Source organism: Cricetulus griseus, chromosome 4, assembly GCF_003668045.3.
Source record: "Cricetulus griseus strain 17A/GY chromosome 4, alternate assembly CriGri-PICRH-1.0, whole genome shotgun sequence".
NCBI lineage: Eukaryota > Metazoa > Chordata > Mammalia > Rodentia > Cricetidae > Cricetulus > Cricetulus griseus.
In genome coordinates this window covers 116,642,662-116,667,796 of record NC_048597.1, presented here as the reverse complement: position 1 = coordinate 116,667,796, position 25,135 = coordinate 116,642,662, and the positions used below count along the sequence as shown (strand labels likewise).

The 25,135-nt window shown below is 50.1% G+C and overlaps 1 protein-coding gene across 2 annotated transcripts; it reads right to left on the bottom strand.

Moving 5' to 3' along the window:
- Nucleotides 1-643: 643 nt before the first annotated feature.
- Tsc22d4 (TSC22 domain family member 4) lies at nt 644-22,062 on the bottom strand. 2 transcript variants are annotated; one of them, XM_027416255.2, is made up of 6 exons: nt 21,923-22,062; nt 20,475-21,485; nt 17,548-17,708; nt 10,404-10,452; nt 4,845-5,168; nt 644-1,127 (listed from the first exon to the last, which is right to left on the bottom strand). In XM_027416255.2, exons 2-6 carry the CDS (start codon nt 21,216-21,218, stop codon nt 885-887), a joined length of 1,521 nt encoding a protein of 506 aa, XP_027272056.1. In that variant the 5' UTR covers nt 21,219-21,485; nt 21,923-22,062; the 3' UTR covers nt 644-884. The 2 variants fall into 2 exon arrangements, with proteins under 2 accessions (XP_027272056.1, XP_027272055.1); XM_027416254.2 differs by lacking the exons at nt 644-1,127; nt 4,845-5,168 and adding an exon at nt 9,401-10,095.
- Between the last annotated feature and the right edge of the window lie 3,073 nt (nt 22,063-25,135).

Sequence of the window (25,135 nt, the reverse complement as noted above, 5' to 3'; positions counted from 1 at the left end):
TTCAACTCCCAGCACCCACACTGGGTAGCTCACATCTGCTCCAGGGATTGAGCACCCTTGTATGGGTAGCCACCTGCCCCCCCACACACACACACACACACACACACACACACACACACACACACACACACACGCACACACACACACACACACACACACACACGCACACACTTAGCTGGAGGGCCTTGGATGAGTCCCTATACCACACTATCTTGTTGGAATTGCTAGGGAGAAAAGCCAGGGCTGCTGCCCAGTGGGGATAGCTGGTACTCCATGAATGGATGCTGTTGCTATGGTTACTGGCCAGGCAGAGCAGTTAAAGGCAATTCAGCTGTGGGGATATAAGAACAGGACCTGTCCATCTCTGACATATGCAAAAAGAGATCCGCCTGGTGATGGTGGTGCACGATTTTAATCCCAGCACTCAGGAGGCAGAGGCAGGTGGATTGCTGTGAGTTAGAGGCCAGCCTGGTCTACAGAGAAGTTCCAGGATAGGCTCCAAAACTAGAGAAATTCTATCTTAAAAACAAAGAGAGAGATGTAGGAACTACTCCATGCACAATTGCCCCCCCCATGGATGTCTCTCTCTACCCCACCCCAAACTCCTCTCACTGCCTCTCTCTTCATGAACACCAACTTCAGCTACTCAGAAACATCCGATATTTATTTCTCAATATTTAGATAATTTTTTCTTTACAAATTGAATAAACACAGAGAAGGGGAGTATGTTCGACCCCAGGCCTGGTCTTGGGCTTCCAATGAGAGGTGACAGGATGGTCAAACATCTCCTCACCAGCAACTCTGGCCTGATGGCCCTTGAACCCTTCCTGCCAAGCTTTCTTAAGAGTGAGTGGGGGCTTTCTAAGGATCTGGGGCTCCCCTGCCTAGAGGGGACTTCGGGCATCCTGTTTGAGGCCCTGCACTGGATCAGAGTGGCGGGATGTGTGGGACGCATGTGATCGCATGCGGCGCCGTCTTCGCCTCTCCTGCCGGCGGGCCAGCTCTCTTAGTTGTTTGCGGATGACCCAGAGTACCAGGTACACTTCCCGCAGCATCTCAGCCTCTGTGGTCTCCAGGGCCGACCCGGTCCTCATTCGAGAGGAAACTGAAGCAGAACTCATAGAAGACTGTAAAAGAAAGAGATGTGGGGATGTCAAGGGTGGGTAGAAGGACCAGTAAATAAACAACAAAAGGTTCAGCTTGTTTCACCTCCTCCATCAAATTAGTTCAGGCACCATCCCCTCCAGGAAGTCTTCCCAGCTTGCATTTGGGGATGGTGCTTTCTGCCCTTATGTTTGCCTTATGTTCCATGCCTTTTAAATTTTCTTTCTTTTCTTCTTTTCGACCTCTGTCCCACCCTCATTCTTTCCCTCCCTCCCTTCTCCCTCCTCCTTTCCCTTCCCTTCCTTCCTTTCTTCTTTTTATTTAGAGGTAGGAACCCATGTATTCCAGTCCAGACTTGAAATTGCTATGTAGCCAAGGGTGGTCTTGAATTCCTAATCCTTCTGCCTCTACCTCAACCACCATATGGTGCTGGGGGTGGAACCCAGAGTCCTGTGCTAGGCAAGCATGGTAAACACTGAGCCACATATCCACCCTATTGGTTTTTGATAGTCTCACATAGCCCAAGCTGGCTTGAACTCAAAACCCTCCTGCCTTAGCCTGTGAGCGGTAAGATTTTAGGCACACACCATTAGTCCAGACTCATTTTCTCTTTTCTAATTCTTTCTCTCCTTCCTCTCTCCTCTCACTCACATTTTTTCCTTTCTGTTTTGTTTGCTTTTTTTGAAACAAAGTCTCATATTGTTAATCCAGGCTAGCCAGGAACTCACTATAGAGCCCAGGCTGGCCCCAAAACTTGAAGCAGTCTGCCTGCCTCCACCTCCCAAATTGTGGGAATACAGGAGTGAGCAACCTGGCCTTGTTTTTTCTTTCTAAATTAATCTTTAGATGCTGATACATCAGAATGGAAATATATATATTATATATACATATTTGGGACCCTTTACCTATTTTATTTCAGTAGGAAAATTTTGCAAGACATGGGGGCAGAGGAAGTAGCTTAGTGGGTAAAGTATTTGCAAAGCAAACATCAGGTCCCGAGCACTGATCCCTAGCACCACATAACAGGCTGAGCATGGCAGACCATGCCTGTAACCCAGTGCTGGAGACGTGGAGACGGCTGGACGGAAAGGCGGTGCTCTGGCCATTTGAGGGGAAATCGCAAGCTCTGGATTCAAGAGATGCTGTCTCAAAAACTAAGGTGGAAGCCAGCTCTTGGTGGATCTCTGGTCTACATAGTGAGTTCCAGACCAGCCAGAGCTACATAGTAAGACCCTGTTTAGAACAAAATAAAACAAACAAATGAAAACTGTATAATTGGGCTGGAGAGATGGCACAGCGGTTAAGAACACTAGCTGGTCTTCCTGAGTTCAATTCCCAGCAACCACATAATGTCTCACAACCATCTGTAATGAGATCTGGTGCCCTCTTCTGGTGTGGAGGGATACATGTAGGCAGAACACTATGTACATAAGTAAATATTTTTTTAAAAAATTGTGTTGGGGTAGGGTCTGCATATGTGCGTATGAGTGCAATGCCCACAGAGGCCAGAAGTGGGCAGTGGGTCCCCTGGAGTTATTGGTGGTTGTGAGCTGTTCTGGGTGGGTGCTGGGAACCAAACTGGAATCCCATGCAAAAGCAGTGTGCACTCTTTTAAAAACAAACAAACAAACTTTTCAAAAAATATTCATTTGTTTTATTTTATGTGTATATGCATTTGCCTGGTGCCCGAGAAAGTCACAAGAGGGCATCAAATCTCCTATAACTGGAGTTAGAGATGGTTGGGAATCAAACCCAAATCATCCTAGACAATCAGGCAGTGATCTTAACTGCTGAGGCATCACTCCAGCCCACAGACATCCCAAGTGTTACTTGTATTCCTTTGTGTATGTTTTGTGTATGCATGCATGCCTGCTTAATTCAACAGCATTTTATCAAATATGCTGAATTGTGTATCTAATAACCAAAATCAAGATCATCACAAGAATTACTAACGCTATCCTTTTAGTGCGAAAGCAATCTCAAATCAATGGGTTTCTCCTCCCTTATTACCCCAGCAGTACCAGGGATTAAATCTGAGGCCTCACACATGCTAGGCAAGCACACTACCATTCACCTACAGCTAATGTCCCTTCCCCACACAGCACCTGCACCACTAAACCACTTGTATGTCCCGAATTTCTATATTTTCTTTAGTTAGTTGCTTGTTTGTTTGTTTGTTTATGGTTTTTCAAGACAGGCTTTCCCTGTGTAGCCCTGGCTGTCCTTGAAGTCACCTTGTAGTCCAGGCTGGCCTTGAACTCACAGAGATCCACCTGCCTCTGTATCCTGAGTGCTGAGATTAAAGATGTGCACAGCCAGACCATGGTATCGCATACATTTAGCTCCAGTCCTCTGGAGGCAGAGGCAGACAGATCTCTGTGAGTTCAAGGCCAGCCTGGTCTACAGAGTGAGTTCCAGGACAGACTCCAAAGCTACAGAGAAACCCTGTCTCAAAAAACAAATAAATAAATAAATAAATATGCATACCACCAATGCCCGGCTTCTATATTTATTTTAATAATGGTATAGAGGAACCAGGGCTGTGGGTCAGTTGGTAGAGTGCTGTGTAACAAACACAAAGCCCTAGGCTTCATCCCCAGTACCACATAAACTGGGTGTGGTAGTATACACCTATAGTCCCAGGACTTGGGTGGGGGTGATACCAAGAGGATCAGGAATTCAAGGCAGGAATTTATTACTATGTAATAAACTACATAGTAACTTTGAGATCAGCCTTCAGGAGACCTTGTGTCAAAAAAAAACATAAAAAACTAAATAGAAAATGATTGTGTCACTCCTACTTAAATATCTTCAAGGCTCTTGTTCTCAGATCCAAGTTCAGGTTCTACAACCTGGCCATCTATCCTGCCTTATACAAGTAGGTCCTTGACTCAAGGACCACTGTATTCTCTCCCATAACACAGGCAACTCCCTCTTCCACACCACTCTTATCCCCCATCTCCCAACACACACTTGCTATTCTCTCTTCTGGAACAGCCTTACCTCACCCTTCCACTTCCCTTAATTTCCCCAGGGCTCTGACTCCCTCTCCTGGCCTCCATGGGCGCCTGCATATACATGGTGTGCATACATAAATAACATATAATAAAATAAACTGGAAAAGACTGATGCCCAAGGTTGTCCTCCGATTTCCACATGCATGCTATGGCACAGGTGTGACTAACTCATTCACACAGAAGAGTTTTTTTTAAAAAAGGAAAAGGAAAAGGAAAGAAATTTGGAGATCAGGGCTTAGTGGTACACACTTTTAACCCCAGCACTGGGGAGGCAGAGGTAAGAGGATCTCTGTGAGTTCAAGGACAGCCAGGGTACATGGTAAAAACCAGTCTCAAAAAAAAAAGAAAGCCACTAAAATAAATAAACAGAATAAAAATTTGGGGGCTGGAGAGATGGCTTAGCAGTTACAAAGAGGACCCAACACTCATATCAGGCAGCTCACAGCCACCTGTAACTCCAGGTTCCAGAGGTTGACAGTCTTGTATGGTCCCTTTGGACAACTGCACATATGTGGTGCATATACATACAAGCAGGAATACACATTATACACATAAATAGCATTTTAAAAGATAATCAGAAATAAATTTAAACAGGAATTTCTGGCTATCCTAAGCTATGTAGCAAGTTCAAGGCAAGCCTGGGCTACTTAAGACTCTGTCTCAAAAAAAAAAAAAAAAAAAAAAAAGAAGTGATGGAGGAACTGAGAGAGGAATGGTACTCACCTTCCACCTACACAATCGCCAGCCAGACTGCAGTGCTGAGAACATCAACGTGGAAACTGAGTGGACTACGGTCTGGGACAGCTGCACCAGGGAGCGACTCTGACGACTCTCATGGTGCATAGTGGGTCTTTCCTTGACAGTAGCCAACACACAGGGTTCGAGCACCCCTGGGCACGCATCCAGGTCAGAGACCTTGGACTCTTTATGGGGCTTGGCCAACTTTATAGTGCCAAAGTCCATGGAAGTCTTCTCCACTCCCTTCAACGGATGCTTCTTGGGCTGCTCCGACATGCTTGGCTTGGTTTTACATTTCCAGAACAGGACCTAAGAAATAAGACATAGAACAGGCTAGATAGCTCAGTGGGTGAAAACTCCTGCCAGGTAGGCCTGACAACCTGCAATGCCTTTGGCTCCTACAATGGAAGGAGAAAACCAATTCCCAAAAGTTGCTTGCTAACCTCCACACTCCATGACAACAACAACAACGATACAAACAAGACATGGGGAGAGGGAGCAGATCCTGCGGTAAAGACAAGTCCTCTTAAACCCTCACACTTCCTGCCCTGTCTTGTTTAGCCACAAGAGAGCGACAGCAGGAGGGACAAAGTGGTGAGGGGTATTAAGGCCCAGATGTCATTATCAGAATGCCCATCACATGACCACGTTGTGTTCGTGGGACTCACCCAGTAGGTCATCTTTTGCCAAATTTGCCTAACCCATTTCAACAACCTCCCGACCATGGTCATCTCTCCAGACACCGTGAGTCCAAAGTATGGCCCAAAGCCAGCATTTGGGATGTAGAAAGGAAAAGGCTGTAGCTACCACCGGAGAGATTTGTGGGTACTGAGGATCTTCAAGCACAGTGTCGAAGGAAGAAATAAGAAATCCAAAGGGGGTGTGCCCCCCAGTGACTCATGCTAGGCCCTTCCTCCCCTCCCTGGGACAGGGAGAGGAGTCAAAGTGGATGAGAACTTGGAGTGAGCGAGGGTTCTAGATCATTGTGAGAGCTGTCCTGCCCCAACCCCCAAGGACCTTCCAAGATCTTCAGAGCCAATCATTGATGGCCTTGTCCCTTCTGGCCCAAGATCTAGGATAATGAAATCGATACTGCTCAAGCACCCAGATACACCATCTGGGGATTTTGCTAATCGTTATAACAGTAATTCAGGGTAAGTGTTATGGATAGTGAATACAAGATCTACAAAATCTGGATTTGAGGGTGCTGGAGAGACGGCTCAGCCATTGAAAGCACTTGCTGCTCTTCCAAAGGACCCAGGTTCTAGCTGCAGCACCCACATGCTAGTTTATAACCACTTATAACTCTTGTTCCAGGGAATCCAGCACCCTCTTCTGGCCTCCATGGGTACCATGCATCCATATGGTGCAGACATACATGCAAGCAAAACACCCATACACAAAAAATAGATAAAATTAAAAAAAAAAAACTGGATTTGTTGGTTGTTTTTTCTACTCTTTATTCTTTTGGCTTTTGGGGGTTCCAGAACCCATTTCCCAAATAAATCACACACACACACACACACACACACACACACACACACACACACACACACACGGAGGCCTGTTATTTCCTATAAATGCCCTGCCTTAGCTTGCTTGCTACTTGCCAGTCTTTCTTCCTTCCTTTCTTTCTTTCTTTTTTTCTTTCTTTCTTTCTCTCTCTCCCTCTCTCTCTCTCTCTCTTTCTTTTTTCTTAAGATTTATTTAGAGCCAGGCAGTGGTGGCACACACTTTTAATCCCAGAACTCAGGAGGTGGAGGCAGGCGGATCTCTGTGAGTTTGAGACTACAGAGTCTGGTCTACAGAGCAAATTCCAGGACAGGCTCCAAAGCTACACAGAGAAACACTGTCTCAAAAACAAAACAAAAAAAGCTTTACTTATTGATTTATTATGTTTACTATGTTCTGGCTACATGTGTGTCTGCAGACCAGAAGAGGGCACCAGATCTCACTACAGGTAGTTACTAGGAATTGAACTCAGGACCTCGGGTAGAGCAGCCAGTACTCTTAACCACTGAGGCATCTCTCCAGTCCTTGCCTGTTCTTCTTAAATTATCCCATCTACCTTTTGCCTCTGGACTTTCTCTTACTTCCGTATATCTTATTTTCACTCTTACTCCACGATTGGGTGTGTAGCTGGCCCCTGACATCCTCCTCTCCTGTTCTCTCTTGCTTCTTGATTTTTCTCCTCCCAGATTTCTCCTATTTATTCTCTGCCTGCTGGCCCCACCTATCCTTTCTCCTGCTTCACTATTGGCTGTTCAGCTCTTTATTAGACCAATCAGCTGTTTTAGGCAGGCACAGTAACACAGCTTCACAGAGTTAAACAAATGAAACATAAAAGAATGCAACATATCTTTGCATCATTAAACAAATATTCCTCAGCATAAACAAATGTAACACACCTTAAAATAGATTTTCCACAACATAGGTTTGAAATAGGCATTGTATATGCCCAAAATCCTAGCACTTGGGAGATGAGGCAGGAGGAGCAAAAGTTAACAGCTAGCTTCAGCAGGTTAGGGTGATGACTCTGTTAGGAAAGGGGACCACACAAGCATGAGGACCTGAGTTTGGGTCCCCAGCCTCCTCCGGTGGGGCTTGTCTGTAATACTAGTGGGGAAACAGAGACAAAAGAATCCCTGGGGCTTCCTGGCCAGTCTAGCTCAGTTAGCACCAGGTCCAATGAGACCGTGTATCTCAAAAAATACTGTGGGCTGGGCATGGTGGTGCACGCCTTTGATCCCAACACTGGGGAGGCAGAGGCAGGACAATCCCTGAGTTTGAAGCCAGCCTGGTCTAGAGTTCCTGGACAATCAGAGCTATACAAAGAAACTCTGTCTTAAAACAAAACAAAAAACTGTGGAAAGTGATTGAAAAAGACACCCAAGGTTAATATCTGGCCTCCACATACACTCCCATGCATGTGTACATACTCTCACATGCATGTGCACATACACTCACATGCATGTATACATATATACACTCCCATGTATTTGCACATACACTCACATGCATGTGCACATACATATACTCCCATGCATGTGCACATACACTCCCATGCATGTGTACACACACTCCCATGCATGTGTACATACAGTCACATGCATGTGTACATACATACACTCACATGCATGTGCACATATACTAACACACATTTCACACAGATACAAATCAAAGTCAGCCTTGGCTACATAGTGAGTTCAAGGCCAGCATGGGGTAAATGACACCCTCTGTGAAAACACCGAAAGACTGAGGGGACCACTCAGTGAGTAAAGCACTGTTTATACACCCTAACCAGCTGTGTTGGGATCCCAAGCATCCGCAGAGACAGTAGCACACACGTTTGCAATACCTGTGCTCCTAGAAGGGAACAAGAGGTGAGAAACAGCAGCAGGATAGCTGGCCTGACAGTCACAGCAGTGAACAAGAGAGGACCCTATCAAAGGTGAAGATTCTGGTCTCCACGTATAGGCCACCGCACGCGTGCAAACACACACACACACAAAGAACAAGGGCTGGGGCTGGAGAGATGGCTCAGAGGTTAAGAGCACTGACTGCTCTTCCAGAGGTCCTGAGTTCAATTCCCAGCAACCACATGGTGGCTCACAACCATCCGTTATGAGACCTGGTGCCCTCTTCTGGTGTGCAGATATACATGGAGGCAGAATGTTGTACACATAATAAATAAATAAAATCTTAAAAAAAAAAAAAAAGAACAAGGGCCAAAGCTGAGCATGGTGATGAACACCTGTAATCCCAGAACACACACAGGAGCAGGCAGGTATTCATGATTATTCTCAACTATATAGTAAGTTTGAAGCCAGGCTGGGCTACACTAGACCCTGTCTCAACCACCTTACCCTGACTCTAAAAGATGATATAGGGTCCAATCCAGTTGAGCTGCCAAGGACTTAAGGCCTCTAGTGTTCCTCCTTGATCCCAAGTGGCAAGACATTCTCCCTCAGGCTCTAACTGCCATTGCCGTTTTCTCCACTAGATGAGGTCCTTCTCCTTGGCTGCCTCCCTCTGTCTCAGATAGAAGCCCAGGCTGTCCGGGAGGAGCCTGCTCACCCACTGGGGTGTGGTGAAAGCCAAGGCGGACTGCCAGGCCTGGCGAGGGCACCATGTGCCCAAAGAGCCTGGCCCACACCCAGCCTTAAGACAAGGGGCCCATTCAGGGTTCCCTGCCCTGCCTCCAAGCAGCCACCGGGATCCAGCCCACAAGAGGGGACACACTGGGAAGATGGGGGTGGATCCTCACACTCACCAAAGAGTTCATTGTTATCCCCCCCTCACACAACCAACCACCAGCACGTGGGTGGACACCGCCCCTACCTCTTTCCTTAGGCCAGCCTGCCAGGCCTTTCCAGGGACCAGAACATTCCCGCACCATTTTCAGCCACTTTCTCCAGTGTGGACTTGGGATCTTCAGGGAAACTGTGTGTGAGTGTATGTGTGTGTATGAGTGTGTGTGAGTGTGTGTGTTTGGAGTGGTGGGGGTCAGGTCTGAACACAATACCACACCAAGCTCCATATTCAAGTTTCTTCAGATTTTTTTTTTAATTATAATTATTATTTTAACAACCTGAATCCCATAAGTTGAAGATACTGTCCGGACACCCTCCCCTGGGCAGAGGAGAAGGGGGCGCTTGGAGGAGACAGGGTGGGGTAGGGGTGGGGCCTGCCAGGTCACCTCCAAATCTTTCCAGGCCATCTACTGCTGGGGGCAGGGTCCCCAGAACACTGAAACCTAGGGAAGGAGGTGGGGATGGTTTCTTTCATGGATGAGGGCTCTCGATAAGCACCCCCTCCTGAGTTTTCCCTCTTCCCGAAAGGCCTGAGGACTCTGGGGAGACCAGGTAGGAAGGGACAGGCCAATACTGAGCATTTAGCTCCCATCCCTGGGCGGCGGGGTTGGATGTGGGTATTAAAGCTACATAGGAAAGGGGGGCAGGCGGCTGGCACAAGGCCCAGCAGCCAGTGGCAGCCCCCCAAAGGCACATTGTGAGGGAAAGGAGGTTCAGATGGAAGGCCCATTGGGCGCAGAGGGCCCGAGCCGTGCAAGTCCCGAGGATGGCAGCTGGGCCAGCTGCTCCGGGCTGGCCAGGGCGCGTAGCAGTCCATTCTCCTGCTCCAATGCAGCATTCCGCTCCGCCAGGTCTCGGATCTGCTCCTTCAGTACCTCTACTTCTTCTCGCACGGCAAACATGAGGTGCGATTTCACCAAGTCCTGGACCCCAGGAACAAACAAACCATCAACGCCCCCAGGCCACCTCCAGGGAGTAGTTATGAGATGCCCAGTCCCCTTTGCCCAAAGGAGGGGTAGAGGATAGAGAAGCAGGACAGGGAGAGCAGAGGGGCCACAGGATGACAGAGGACAGGACTCACTACAGGGGTAGAGCACAGAGGTTAAGCAAGTCAAAAGCCGAAGGGGACGTGGAGGGTGACAAAGGGAGTCTGTGTTCCCGAGTAATGGGAGAAGAGAGATGGACAGAGGGACTGCTCAGGGGCCTCCTGGGACACAAATGTCTTCCTTACCATGGCTTGTTCAATCTTGTTGTCAATGCCAACCAGGCTTCCGGAACCACTGGAGAGACATGGGGAGATACAAGTGAGGAGGAGGAGCCCCAAGTCAGCTCTGTTACTGCCTTCCAGGTGCTCCTTGCTCTAAAACTCCAGCCTACACCCCACACCGCACCCAAGGTACCTGTGACAGTAGAGAATCAGAGGGAGGAGGCTTTTGTCCATCCCCCGGTGGGATGAAGGCCGCTGTCCAGGTCCCCCCAGGCCTTGCTGGGAAGGAGGTCCCAATGCCCCTCGGATAGGGGATAACCCCCGTGGGGAGCATGGGGAAGACATGCAGCCCCTTTTTCGGGGTGCCCCTGGTGCCATCCCCACCACTCGAGTCTCATAGGATGACACCAAGGACTTCACAGAGACCCCTGACTGGGACATTCCTGAGGTAAGGATCAGCAGTATCCACTCTCAACCAAAGGGCTGTGTCAGAGGGAATGCCTGGGGGGCTCAGAGCCCCCCTGGGCAGAGTAGCCTTCTGTGGATGCCAGGCAGGCAGAGTGGAGTCAGGACCTACCAAGTGCTAGCCTGAGAGATATACACCCTGCCCTCCCCCTCAGGGCAAGGCGGAGCTGCTATTGGTTCCTCAGGGACACGGGACCCCCTCCCTTGGCTCCACAGTGGGCGGGAATTCCCAGACACACATGGTCTGTGCCAGTGTCCCCTTCTCACCCTGGCACCACTCCCAGATTGGAGGGGAAAGGGAGGTGAAGTCAGCTGGTAAGCCTTGGGTAGGGGAGGGGTTATGGGGCAAGAGGGCTGGCATGGGGCGGGGCTTGAAGGTGAGAGCCTAGGAGACCTGTCCCCTACCTGCTCCTTTCTTTCTGTCCTGTCTGCATTAACCAATGGGGGAGGGGTGGGAGGGTGGGGACAGATGTATTTATGAGCACACCCCACCAAATCCAAAACGTATACATCCTAGGTGGCTCTTGCAACCTAGGAAGAGGGTCCCCCACTTCCTTTAGTGAAGGAAAGAATTAGGAATGGTTTCCATAGCAACAGAAACCACCCTCATGCTGGAAGCCTGTAAATCAAAGGCAGCCTGTGTAGGATCTGGGACTTGGATGTGGAGGTATTTTTTGGAATGAGTCAGGACTTAAGAAAAGGAAAAAATATATATAAAAGGTGAGGCTGGACATGGGACACTGGATAGTGGAGCAGAGACTTAAAGAAATCAGATGGTTGTAAGGCCTGGCTGCAGTTTGTTCAGTGGCCACCAGAGGGTAACTCATGCCTGACTCAAATGCCCCAGGGCTCAGGCTCCTGATTGGCACCAGGATAGTTCTTACTTAAGCCCCTCTGGTCACCCAGGACTTACTATGGTCCCCTTGGCCTGCTACAGCCTCCAATGTCTCCTTTTTGGCCCCCAGAGGGGAAGGCAGGTTCTTGTTCAGTTACCTAAGCCTGCCTTCCCCTTCCCCTGGGACACAGGGGTCTCCAGCCCTGTTCCCTCCCAGAACCACGGTGCCAATTTGCTTCATTCATAGATGGCTGGCTCTCTTTATTCCCTCCCACACTGTGTCAACTCCAACCTGCTTTCCTACAGGGGGATCTATACTAAGTCCAAGGTGACCCTTGCATGAGGCCCTGCTGTCAGAAAGGGAACTGGGAATTTTCCATTTCCTGGCCAAGCTCTGAGTGCAGGAAGTGCTGACAGGTAGGACAACCAAGAGGGTGACCAGGCTAGGAAGAGCAGAATATTAGTGACTAAGGATACCTGCAGCCCCCAAAGACACAGAGGACATGTGTAAGAATGGAGGTACAGGGGTAGAGGGAGAAGGCAAGAGGCTCATAGGTTAAAGGCTCTTGCCACTAATCCTGACAACCTGAGTTCCACTCCCAGAACCTTCATGGTGGAAAGCAAAACAGACTTCGCCAAGTTGTCCTCGAATCTCCACAAGCCTGCCATGTTGCATTTGAACACACACCAGTGTGCAAGCATACACACTCGTGAGTGCGCGTGCACACACAAATGGAGAGAGAGAGGTGGGAGGGCCAACTAGCCAGTCAAATCTGTTTTCAAGCCACTTCAATCCACAGTACCTGGGAGGGGAGTAGGCTCCAGAATTAAACACCCAACCCCCTTCTTCCAATACAGAGAACCAAAGACGGGCAGATGTACCAGAATAGAAGTGTCAGCCCTGCTTGGCGGACACTCAGGCAGAGATGCCAAGTTAATCTTCTACCCTTGCCAGAAATAAAAGAATAATACAACAACCAACATTTGTTGACTGATTGATGGCCATCTTCTGTTTGTCTAGCTCAGGAGTTTTTGAAAGTGCTTCCCCTATGCCATTCCAGCTCCAGCAACGTAAAGGGATGAGGGCTCTGGCAAGCTAAGCCTTCCCTTTCATTACCTGAGTGAGGGGCTGGGAAGTGCTACACTGGACTTCTTGGGCAAGGCTGGGAGCAGGAAGGGAAAGTCCCTACACAGCTTTGTGTGAATGAGAATAAAATAGCCCTCTTACCCAAGACATTTATTGCCATTGTCACAATTTCCAACATGGGCTAGGCCATAACTTCAAATGGAAATGGCGCCCCCTGGGGGCTGTTCAGTGCACAATGAAACTGAAGACAGCCACCTTGCAGGACCCTAGGGAAGAGGGCATCGCTTGAGGCTGGTCTTTGCCTCTGAAGGTCAAGTACAACAGCTACAATGTGAGAACCAGAGGGTGATGTGTCAAGAGTTAGGGACGTTCGGATCCTGGGGATATTGGCCGGCTTAGTTCCCCATGTATGTTCTGGGAGCATTCAGAGGCTGGGTCCAAAACCAAGAAAGTGGCATCCAACCATCCTGTCTACACTCTCTCCCAGATCTGATTCGGTGGTGCCTTTGGAAGTAGGCAGGGCAGGTCTGGGCCAGGGAGGGGGAGGGGCTGGCTCTTTGCCCCAGTTACCGAGCTGCCCCTGCCTCTGTCTTAGCGAAAGGACATCCTAAGGACCACTGTCATCTCCTATTCTCTTGGGACACACACATTTCAACAGAAGAGTTGACCTTGAACAGCTTTCTAAAATCATTGTTCTCATCTGGAAAGTGAGGAATCATGGAACTGTGTTTACAGTTCATGAGGTAAGCATGTGGAGGGGTCCTCCAGACGGCTTAGGGGATAAAGGCATTTCCACAGAGCATAATGACCTGAGTCGGACCATCAGGACCTACAGGGTAGAAGGAGAAAACAAGACTCCCACAAACTGTTCTCTGACCTTTGACCTTTACCTCCACAGTGGCACACATACATGCTAACACACACATTCACAAATACATACATAAAAAAAAAAAAACCTCTTAAGTTAGCAGGGATGGGGAGATGGTTCACTGGGTTAAACACTTGTGCCATAAGCACAAGGGCCCAAGTTTGATCACCAGGACTCAGAAAACAAACAAACAAACAAACAAACAAACAAAAAAACGGGGTGGGAGTGAAGGGGGGCGGTGGGTAGTAGCACATGGTTATGATCTCAACTCTGGGGCTGGGGCGACAGAGACAGAGGAATCCTTAAGTCTTCCTTGTAAGCCAGACTGGCTGATTCAATGGGACGTAGGCCAATGAGAAACCAAACACACACACACACACACACACACACACACACACACACACACACACACACACACACGAAGGCAGCTGGCTCCTGAGTGCAGTTGTTCTGTGTGTACCCACACATGTGCACACACACACATGCACATGCACACAAGTGAGCACATGAACATGAATGCATACTGAAGAGGGCCTGTCATCTCAGCTCCTCAGGAGGCTGAGGTAAGAGCACAGAAGGTCCAAAGCCTGCCTCGGCAACTTAGTGAGACCCTGTCTAAAAGTAAAAAACAGTAACACGAGGAAAAGGGGTACTGTGGGGCTTTGGTGTGTAGCTTAGTGGTAGTCTATGCTCACACGGTATCTGTGAGGTCCTCAATCTCCAGTACCACAAACCACTAAAAACAAAGCAAAAGAAGAAACAAACAAAAACAAGCACTGGACCCAAAGGAAAACTAAGATAATGATGTGGCTTTTAGGCCTAAAGTCTCTGGGTTTCACTTCCTATACAGCCTTGAACTACTAGCTAGGTGTCTACCCACACAATCAAGTATCTCCCACCCTGCATGGGATCACAGATCTTCTAACCAGAAACAGTCTGAATTCACCAGCACCCTAGATGCCCATTCCCAACACAAGCACGGGGAAGCCTCCCCCAGCTCAACTTGGTACCCCAGTACTTAACACAACCATTTTTCTCCTTTCAAAAGGGAAATCTCATGCCACTTGGAACCTTGGTCTCCTTCTAGCTCCAGGAGACACATCAGACTCGTGAGGTGGGGTCTCCCCGCCCCATTCCTAGGGGGTAAAGGATGGCCCAACCCAAACCCGCTGGCCCAGCAGGGTGAGGCATGAGGGGCTGGGTTGGGCCAAAGCCCCAGAGCCTTCAAGGCTGGAAGACTAATGTGGAGGCCAGGAGCAACCGGTCAGACTAGGGCATGCAGAGGGGGTGGGACAGAGAGGGGGAGGAGGGGACCAGTCAAAAGAATGGTGCTATGGAGGCTTTGACAGGTAGAACCCTTTATGACAGAGAAAGCTGGAGGCTAGGCTGAGAAAGGGGTAGAGGGACATGGAACCTTTTTGCCAGGGGACTTCCCAAATGGGAGGAAGGGGTGGGAAGTGCTGAGAATAGCATCAGATGGGGGCAGGTGACTCTCAGGCCCTGGCTGACCTCACACCTCACACATTCCTGAGAGCCAGCTGGAAGGCAGTTTAGAAGCTGCCCTGCCTTGCCCTGCTGGGCCTAGCACCAGCCCCTTGGTATGGTTCACATATTCCTAGCCACCCCTTTCTCCTTTCCCTTACAGTCCCAACTCTCACCATGCCTCGGGCCTCTTTTCTTTTGTGGGCCTGGGTCTAACTCCAGAGCATGGTAGCACCTAAGAAGGAAAGACCTGCACCTGCAATAGGTCTCCTGCAGACGCCCACTCCTTTTAGTACCACTCCTCATTTCCTTTCCAACAGGAAGTCCCTCCCTGCAAGGATCTCCAACAGCAAGTGCCACCTCTCCCTCCAATAAAATTGGAGGCTTACTAGCTCTTCTCCCCAGCAACTAGCTGTCTGACTTGGTCAACATTTCTTTTTTTGGTTGTTTGTTTTGTTTTTCAAGATGGGGTTTCTCTGTGGCTTTGGAGGCTATTCTGGAATTAGCTGTTGTAAGACCAGGCTGGTCTCAAACTCACAGAGATCCGCCTGCCTCTGCCTCCCGAGTGCTGGGACTACCCAGCTTGGTCAACATTTCTATCATTATTTAAAACAAAAGTCTGCCACCAAATGAGGCATTCACCCCTAGTAAGCAAGGCCAGTAAAACTGTCCTTCTCTGTGTTGCCCCTTTGCCACCAGGCATTGCTATAGGAGAACTTGGTCCCCATGCTCCTCCTAGGCCTGTTGGTCACACCCTCCCAGATATTAAACCAATTCCTTCTTCCCTCCCACCTTTTTTTAAATTTCCTTTTCTTGGACATGGTTTCATATATCCTAGACTTGCCCTTTAAAGTTGTTATGTAGTTGAGTATGACCTTGAAGTTCTGATCTTCCTGCCTCCACCCCTACCCCAGTGCTGGGATTATAACAAATGTACTACCAACCTAGTCTGTGCTGGGAATCCCAAACTTCACACATCCTAGGCCAGTTCTCTACCAACTAAGCTACACCCCCAGACCCCAACATACAATTTGTTACTGTTCTGTTTTGTTGAGACAGGATGGCACTCTGTAGTTTAAGTTGCTCTGGAATTCACTAGCACAGGTTGGTTTGTTTTGATTTGGGTTTTTTCTGTTTGGTGAGACAGGTTTTCTGTGTAGCCCTGGCTGTCCTAGAACTCACTCTGTAGACCAGGTTGGTCTCCAACTCAAGAGATAGCCTGCATCTGCCTTCTGAGTGCTGGGACTAAAGGTATGCACCACCACCACTTAGCTCTGGTTTGTTTATTTTGATTTTTTTTTGTTTTTGTTTTTGAGATAGGGTCCCGACCTGGCTGTCCTGGAACTTGCTTTGTAGATCAGGCTGGCCTCAAACTCAGAGATTCATCTCCCCCATCACTGCAATTAAAGGCTGGCAGGCTACACCCTGCTCCAGGCTATTTTTAAACCATGGTGATCCTCTTGCCTCAGTTTCCCCAGTGCTGGGATTACAGGGTTGAGCTACCACACTCAGCTCTTCCCACCATTTCGTGAGACAGACTCCCTGGTTGGCCTTGAACTTGAAATCCTACTCCTACCTTCTGAATTCCAGATCACAGGTATGAACCAAGCCACACAAGGCAAGCAATGCTTTCTTGGTACTAGATATTCTTGGGCCCTAAAGTAGTCTGAGTAGATTATAAGGGTGCCATGTTACAGTCCTGGAGGATCCTAAACCATGCTTTTCCCCTTGGTGATGGGAGCAAAGGGAGATGCAGATGGGGAAAGTATCAATTACCTATTCATTCTATTTTTATTTTTTTGAGAAGATATGATATAGTCTATTCTGGCCCCTAGGAGATTTACGCAGCATGGGGGATTGAACCCAAGGCCTTGTGCATGCAAAGCAAGCACTCTACCTGCTGAGCCGCATCCCTAGCTGTCTTCCCCTGCCTCCTCCCCATTTTCTATTTTTTGTTGTTGTTGTTTTGTGAGACAAGATCTCATTATATAGCCCTGGCTGTACTAGAACTCAATCTGTAGACCAGGCTAGCCTTGAAGTCACAGATCTGCCTGCCTCTGCTAGGACTAAAGGCATGTACCCCCACCGCCTGGCCCCGTTTTCTATTCTTGTTTCCAGTACATGTGCCAATGGATTTGATTCCTAAGGCTGGCAAACGACCTCTAGATCTGCAAGAGCTCTGAAACTGAACAACAATGACTCCCTTCTAACTCAGAAGGTCTGAGCCAAGGAGTCCCACCCAGATCTCTCCACAGAAAGGGAGTGGGTCCTAAGTGAACTTTGCCCAGTGGTTATACCCCTGCTAGGTCTGTTCACAAACTCCCTTTTCCAAATTCATCTAAGGACAGGGATATATACCAGGCAGAGTCGTGCAGGTATGACACTGGGTGTCACCCTCATGTCTTCCACAACACGGTAAGATCCCACCTACCTATCATCATCACTGTCCAGGTGACCACTGATGGCCAACATGGAACGAGCCAGGCTGAGACTCTGGGCTGCTGCGGCTCCAAAGGGATCTGGAGACTTGTGGGCCAGGCTGGCATCGAAGTAGAGGGCTGGGGAGCTGGGGCGAGAGTCGATCGAAGCCACCTGGAGGCAGAGGAGTGGGAACCATATCACATGGGGTGAGGGCTGGGGACACAGCTCAGTTGGCAGACTGCTTGCCTAGCAGACGCCGTGGGTTTTACCCCCAGCACTGGAATAAAAAGGAGTGAAATGGGGGAGACACTAGGGATGTAATTCAGTGTGTGGGGGGAGCCTGTCACCTTACAATTTGCCCTTATCTAGGCGTCTCCCTCCCTTTCCACCACTCCCATCTCTTCCTTGCCCTAAAGCCCTCCCCTCTTCCAGACTGTCTGGAAACAATGGGCAGGTACTGGGGGAGTTGTGGTGAGACAAGGAGTATCAAAAAGGACACTCATTCTTAACCCAATTCGAGGACACTGCACTTAGACAGTGACTACCTTTCTTTGAAATAAGATCTTCTATAGCACAGGCTGGCCTCAAACTAACTAGCTGAGGATGTCTCTGAACTACCTTCTGATTGGTCTTCCTGTCTCTATCTCCCCAAGGCAGGAGCTTTAAGCATGTAGGGATGAAGTTCTGCGCATGTTTAGACAAGCACGATACTAACTGAGCTGCATCCTCAGAGCCCCTCCCTCCCCAACCTTCTTTTCAATGACAAGATCTCATTTTGTAGCTCAAGTTGACCCAGAACTTGCTATGTAGGCCACACTGGCCTTGAACTTGCCATCTTCCTGCTTCTGCCATCCCCCAGTCGTATGACTTCTGAAAGCCACTCAAATGTCAGTTCCTTACAGACACACTTCCTCACTGTTTACCAGTCATTTTACAGCATCTAGTATGATTTGAAAAGTATTTATTGTGTCTCCCCTGCTGGAAGGTGAGTTTGTTCTTCGGCTGTCTGCAGAATGAATAAATACTCAGAAACTGCTTCTCCACGCCCCCTACCCTGAAGGTGGCCTCTCCTCTTAAATTTCCAGGAGTATGGATGAAATTCAAAGATTCTCTACTCTGCCTTTCTGGTTGGGGGGCAGGGGGAGTTTTGTGAAAATGGGAGGGGGAAGGGGACCTGGGTGTGGAGCTATACAACCCAACAGGCAGCAGCTGTAAAAGGGCGGAGGTGACAGGAACTGGACAAGAAGCCTCTGTGAAGGCCCCTGAGAGGCTCCACCTCAGGAAAGCCAACAGAGAGTAGATGATGGTTAGAGGGACAGACCGAGCAGTTATCACTCACCCCTTGTCCTCCTCAACCTCCCTCAGCTCTTTCTGAGACCATGAGACTGAATGAAAGAGTCAAACTCCGAAGCAGAGAAAGAATGGCAGTTACAAGCACACAGGAAATGATGGGGCAGACTGGGAGGGAGGAAGGAAGGGGGTTGGGGACACTGTGGGGAGAGAGACAGGGTCTACAAACCTAAGGGAGGCTCAGGCAGGCTTAAAAAGTAAAGAGGGCCATCAGGACAGCTGAGGGAGTAGAGGGGCTTGCTGCCAAGTTTGACAATCTGAGTCTGATCTCACATGACCAGACCTACATGGTGGAAGGACTGACCTGACTCCCAAGTTGTCCTCTGACCTCCACAAGCACACCAAGGCATGTATATGCCCACACACACGTTCACAAATAAATAAATAAATAAATAAATAAATAAATGTAACAAAAGTAGGGCAAAGAGCCACTGACAAACTTGCCCTAAGTGAGTCTAGGGACAACGACCAGGCAATGGCAGCTTATCCAGGAGACAAAAAATAAACAAAAAACTTCAAAATATAGGCAATTTCGATCATGGAATGGTAAGCAGGAGGCCAGAAGAAGGTGGCAGAGCTGGTCCTAACCAGTTCTAACAGGGCTCAGGCTCAAGATATTTTTACACTGTGGTTTGAGCCCATGGCCAGGAAGGGACAGAGAGCCTTCATCCTCACACCCCTGCCTCCTCCTGGCAGCCAAGGTGTTATTTTCTCCACAACAGAAACATCCAACTCTCCCATTCCTAAGCACTAACTCAGCCTCCTACAAACACACACACACACACACACACACACACACACACACACACACACACACACACACTGGAGCCAGGCATCCTGCCCCCCAGCCCAGACTTGCAGGCAGCTTCCTCTTTTGGAGACAGGAAGCAGAAACAGAGGATTTAACCCCTTCCCTCCTGCTTCCCCAACTTCCACCCCACGGTTGCTGAGGTCACTCCGTCACTCCTGAAGAAGCCGGGGTACAGGGTACTGAGATGACTAAAGGTGACATATACCTCCAACCCCAATTCCTCAGAGAAACTGCTTTGCAATAAGGCAGAAAATGAGGCTGGGCTGGTGGCTAGTGGGAAGAATAAAGACCCAAAGGAATGCCTACCTTTTATGGCTGCCCCAAAACCCTGCCAGCTCCTCCCCTCCAGGGCCGGGCCAGCCACCCAGCTGAAGCCTCCACCCTCATCACCTGGAGCCAGAGTAGGTAAAGGCTGAAGTGGGCAGGCCACATATGCCACAGGCTTTATGAAAACAGTCAAGGCCGAGGGCAACAATTTAAAGGCCAGAGAGGGTCAGAGACAGAGGAAGGGAAGATAGAAAGAGGGAGGAAGAAAGGGAGAAAGGGATGCAGAATATAGAAGGAAGGTTGGGAAAGAAAAGGTTTTCAGTGTAAAATTGCTGAAAGGAAATAGGGACTGTATGCCCTATCCAATAGGTGATAGAGAAGGTGGGAAGAACAGGACGGAAGTTGAGGCAAGGAGGCCCAGGGTATAGGTCAATCAACAACTGGATACGGTAGGTCTCAGCCCCACCCCCCTTTCCAGGGTCTCCCTGAACCTGGAGCCCATCTCTTACCTTCCCTGACTCGTCTGGACCAACTAACTCCATCCTCAGCGGAACTGCTCCATCTCTTCTCCGTGACAGTGGAGGGGTGCCCGCCGCTGAACTCCCAGATTCCACATCTACCCTCAGAGAGGGCAGGGGCTGAGCACTATCTCCAGTCCCAGGCCCCGGGGGGCGTTGCTGGGGTGGAGAGGCTGACAGCGGGGGTGTCTCCACCTTGGCCTTGCCAGGCCCTGCCAGCTGGCCCAACCCCCCTGTGAAGGAGCGGGCCTGTGGTCCAGGAGAAGTGGGGGGCGGGCGGAGCCAAGAGGTGGGGCTCTGAGACAGGCCTGGTTGTGGGATAGAGGTGCTTATGCCCAAGCTAGCCAGCTCCAACCTAGAATCCAATGATCTGCCTCCAGTGCCTCCCGAGGCCCCTCGAATTCCCTCCAGAAGCCGGCCGAAGTTTGGGGGCTCCAGGTCTCTCTCGTAAACATCCACACACGTCCACCGACCTCGACGATAAGGCTCTCCCAAGCCCTGGGGCAGCTTCACCACCCGGAAGCGGGAGGCAGGGGCTCCAGGTGGCGGGGAGCCATTGCGGGGGGTGCCCCTGCCTCCTGAATCAGGGTTGGGTTCCCCATTGGGGAGGCGGGGCGGGGGTCCAACGGGAGCCGGTGAGGCAGGGGAATCCGAAGCCCCTGGGCTTCCTGGGCCCTCATAGTCCGTGGTGACGCTGGTGATCTGAAAACTACTTTTCTTCTTTCCGCCACTCATGGTCCCTGGGGCTCCGGACTAGGCTCGGGTGGGGGAGGGGCTGGGCTCCTGAAGAGGGGCTCAGGCACCTCTGGAACAAGGGGGCCACATGGCAGGGACATCGGGGCCCCTGGGGACATCTGGGTCCGACATGGCAGGAGGGCCTTGTGGGAACTGGGGGTGCCTGGTTAGTGACTGGAGAACAGGGGAGAGGAGGTGGCGAGGGAGGGCAGAGGCAGGTTTTTCCTGCTGCTGTCGCTGCCTTAAGCCCAGAGCTGAGCTTGCAAACTGCAAAAAAGAGAGAGACAGAGAGTAAGAGAGAGAGTGCCTGTGTACGCGAGCAAAAGAAAAGCAGGGGCCAAACCACCTTCGGGGCTTCCTCTCGGGGGAGCCAGCTGGGGGAGAAAAAGAAAGCCACTAGAGACCCAGAGGCAAGTAGAGGTGACAGACTAGAGCAGAGGCGACCGAATTCAAAGCACCCACAACAGGAAGAAGCAGCTGGGACCCAAAGTTGAACATTTCTTGCTTGAAATCCAAAGTCGCCCCCAACACGGGTCTCCAAGGCCAGAGGCAAAGGGGTGAGCCGGCTCCCCCCGTGAAAGGGCCACACAGAGGCCTCTGCTGGGCCTCAAGCCCACTCCACCCCCACCGGCTCCCCCATCGCTGCTCGGGCTCTGCCCGCCAAGCCAAGCGCCCGCCCCGCCCAGCCCGGGCGTCCTACCTACCTCTCGGGCCTCGGCCACCGAGCCGCGCTGCAGAGGGACCTGGGGTCTAAAGATGTCCTTTCTCTCCGGGGGCCTCTCGGGCCCCTGGGCAATGCAGGCCACGGCAGACGGCAATCAAGGGCTACCTGGTGCTCTCCCGCGTCCGCACCTCACTCCGCGAGGCATCTCCGTGGAAAGTTTGCAGTGGAGACGAGAAGAAACCGGCGCTTCCACGGTGGAGCTCGGCGCCGCCCGGGCTGACACTCGGCGGTCTTCCCGGTCGCTGTGGGAGGGGGCGGCTCAGCCCCCCCGCTGGCTCCAGGTCCCTCGAGCGGCTCTCCCGGGACTCCTCCCACGTGGCCCCACGCGATGGAACTCTGGGCTCCTCTGCTCCGCTAGTCTCGGTCTCGGTCTCGGCCTCTCTCTTTCTGGGCTATTGACAACCCCCACACCAGGAAGTCCTGCCTTCTCGGGCCTGCTCACTGCTCCTCTCCTCCTCCTCCTTCCCCTCTTCCTCCTCCCTCCTCCCTCCTCCCTCCTGAGGCTCTCTGCCAGCTGGCCCGGAGCCAGGCCTGCCACAGTCACAGCCGCAGCCGCAACCTACAGTTGCTTGCTGCTGCTGCTGCTGCTGCTGCCGCCGCTGCCGCCGCCGCGCTGCACCGGGGCCCCAGACTGGCTGCTTTAACCCTACACCTGCCGGGATCCAGCCTGCTCTTCCTCGGAAGGAGGGGCGTGGAGGGCGGAGAAAAACAGGAGGAGCCTGCGGGAGGCCAGGGATTCCCTTGTAGTCTTTTGCTGCCATTGGTCTGCAGGCTCGCCAAAAGAGTTGCACGGAACGTGCCAGACATGTCCTGGGTACCTGGTGGTCCATAAATACCTAGTAAATGTTCCTGAGTGGCTGTGATTGTCACAGCGTTTCTGGTTTTCACTATAACTTCACGAGAAACTCCTCCCCACTCTTTTCTAAAGGGGGGGGTTAGTTATGAAAATTTTCAAACACGCCCCAAAGTAGAGGAAATAGGATAATGAACGCCCACGCGCTCCATCATGGACCTGTGACAATTATCCGTCTACCGAATTGTGCTTCATGCCTCCAATATCTTTTTCTCGGATTTTGCTGCAGTATTTGAATTTTTACGTGCGTGTGCGTGTGTGTGCGCGCGCGCGCGCGCGCGTGCGTATTTGAAGGTCAACTTGCAGGAATCAGTTCTCCCACCATGTAGGTCCCAGGACGGAATAGTGCCAGCCATCTGGTTTGGCTGCAAGTGCCTTTACCCATTGAGCCATCGTTATCTATCTTGTTCCTGTATATGTTTTGTTTGCGGGGGCGGGGGGCGGGATTCGAGACTGGGTTTCTCTAGCTGACTAGGCTGGCTTCGAACTCAGAGATTCCCCTGCCTCTGCCTCTCGAGTGCTGGCATTAATGGTGTGTGCCACCGCTGCGCCAGGCTCTTCCTGTATTTGAAATCCTATCTCTAACACAATATTATTCCCTTTCTTATACAAGAAAATGGAGAGGCAGAGTACCCAAAAAGGCTGTTGGTAGTAGGACAGGAATGTCTGTGTGGCATATGTCCACACGCATGTGCAATTGCATGTGTTAACTAGAGAACCACATTGGGTGTCCTATTCACTCTCCACCTTATTCCTTTGAGACAGGGTTTCTTGCTGAAGGAATAGCTTGGTTGGCAGCCAGCAAGCCACAGTGATTCTCCTCTCTATCTCCCACAGCACTGAGGCTATAGGCTCATGTAGCCATGCCTGGCTTTTTACTTGGTTGCTAAAGATTTGAACTCAGGTACTCATACTTGTGCAGCAAGGACTTTTACCTGCTGAGCCATCTCCTCTGCTCAGAACAGATATAGCTATACATTCATCTATGTCCGTATCCGTCCCTCAGCTAGACACATAGGTAGACCTGATGAACTTGCTCAACTCTATTTTCCCCACAATGGTTTGACACACAGCTGTGTCCACAAAACTACCCCATAGGTGTACCCGAAAGACCAATCCCAGCTGGCCACAGGCATAGACCCCTTCCCACCTCTCCCATACTATTCCCTTAATGATGATGAAGGAGAACCCACACACACATAAAGGGTCTACTTTGTGCCTGGCATGAAAAAACAAACTCCCAACTGCCGTTTTTCTTTCTTGGCACTCATAACTTGGCATTCTGAGTGGGAGTCTCTCAGCCAAAGCAGGATCTAAAGGCGGCATCTGCCCTCACTCAGGGGTTTGGAAGGAGATGGGTTCTAATTAATTTTACTCAAGCAGAACTGTTCTTAAATCCTAGCTGGGTGTGGCAGTGTATGTATCTGCCTGTAATCCCAGATCTTGGGAGATAGGTTGCCTAGAGGCAGGCAGATGAGGAGTTCAGGACCAGCCTCAGCTACATGAGATCAAGTTTAAACCGCAGCAGAAAGACAGACAGAAGGAAAGAAGGAAGAGCCCTTGGTTAGGCTGGAGGTGTAGTTTAGTAGAGTACTTGCTTCATATAAATGAAGCCCTTGGTTCCATCTCTAGCACCAGTAAACCATGTGTAGTGGTACACACCTATAATCTCAGCACTTTAGAGGTTATTCTTAGTACATAGTGACTAAAAGGCTAGCTTGGGCTACAGAAAACTCAGGCAGTGGTGGTGCATGCCTTTAATCCCAGCACTTGGGAGGCAGAGGCAGACGGATCTCTGTGAGTTTAAGACCAGCCTGGTCTACAAGAGCTAGTTCCAGGACAACCTCCAAAGCCACAGAGAAACCCTGACTCGAAAAACAAAACAAAACAAAACAAACAAACAAACAAAAAGGAGAGGGTCTTATATAGCCCAAGCTAGTAGCCATGTGAACTTCTGATCCTTCTGTCACTATTCAAGAATTACAAGTATAAGCCACACCTAACACTCGTGGGAAATTCTAATCACTTTTATTGTTGTGGTAGTGTTGGTGATGGTGCTAGCCATGGAACGTAGGCATGCCAGTTAAATGTTCTACCGACTAGCTACACTTCCAACCCTCTTTTTTTGTTTGTTTAGAAAACTTGCTCTGTAGACCAGGCTAGCCTCGAACTCAGAGATCTGTCTCCTAAATGCTGGGAATAAAGGCATGCACCACCACCGCTGGGCTCCTCTAATCACCACTACCCAGCTTCTCTTTTCACTTTTTTGAGGTAGGCTCTCAGTAAATTGCCCAGACTGGCCTTGAACTAACAATATAGGCAGGCTGGGATTAAAGGAGA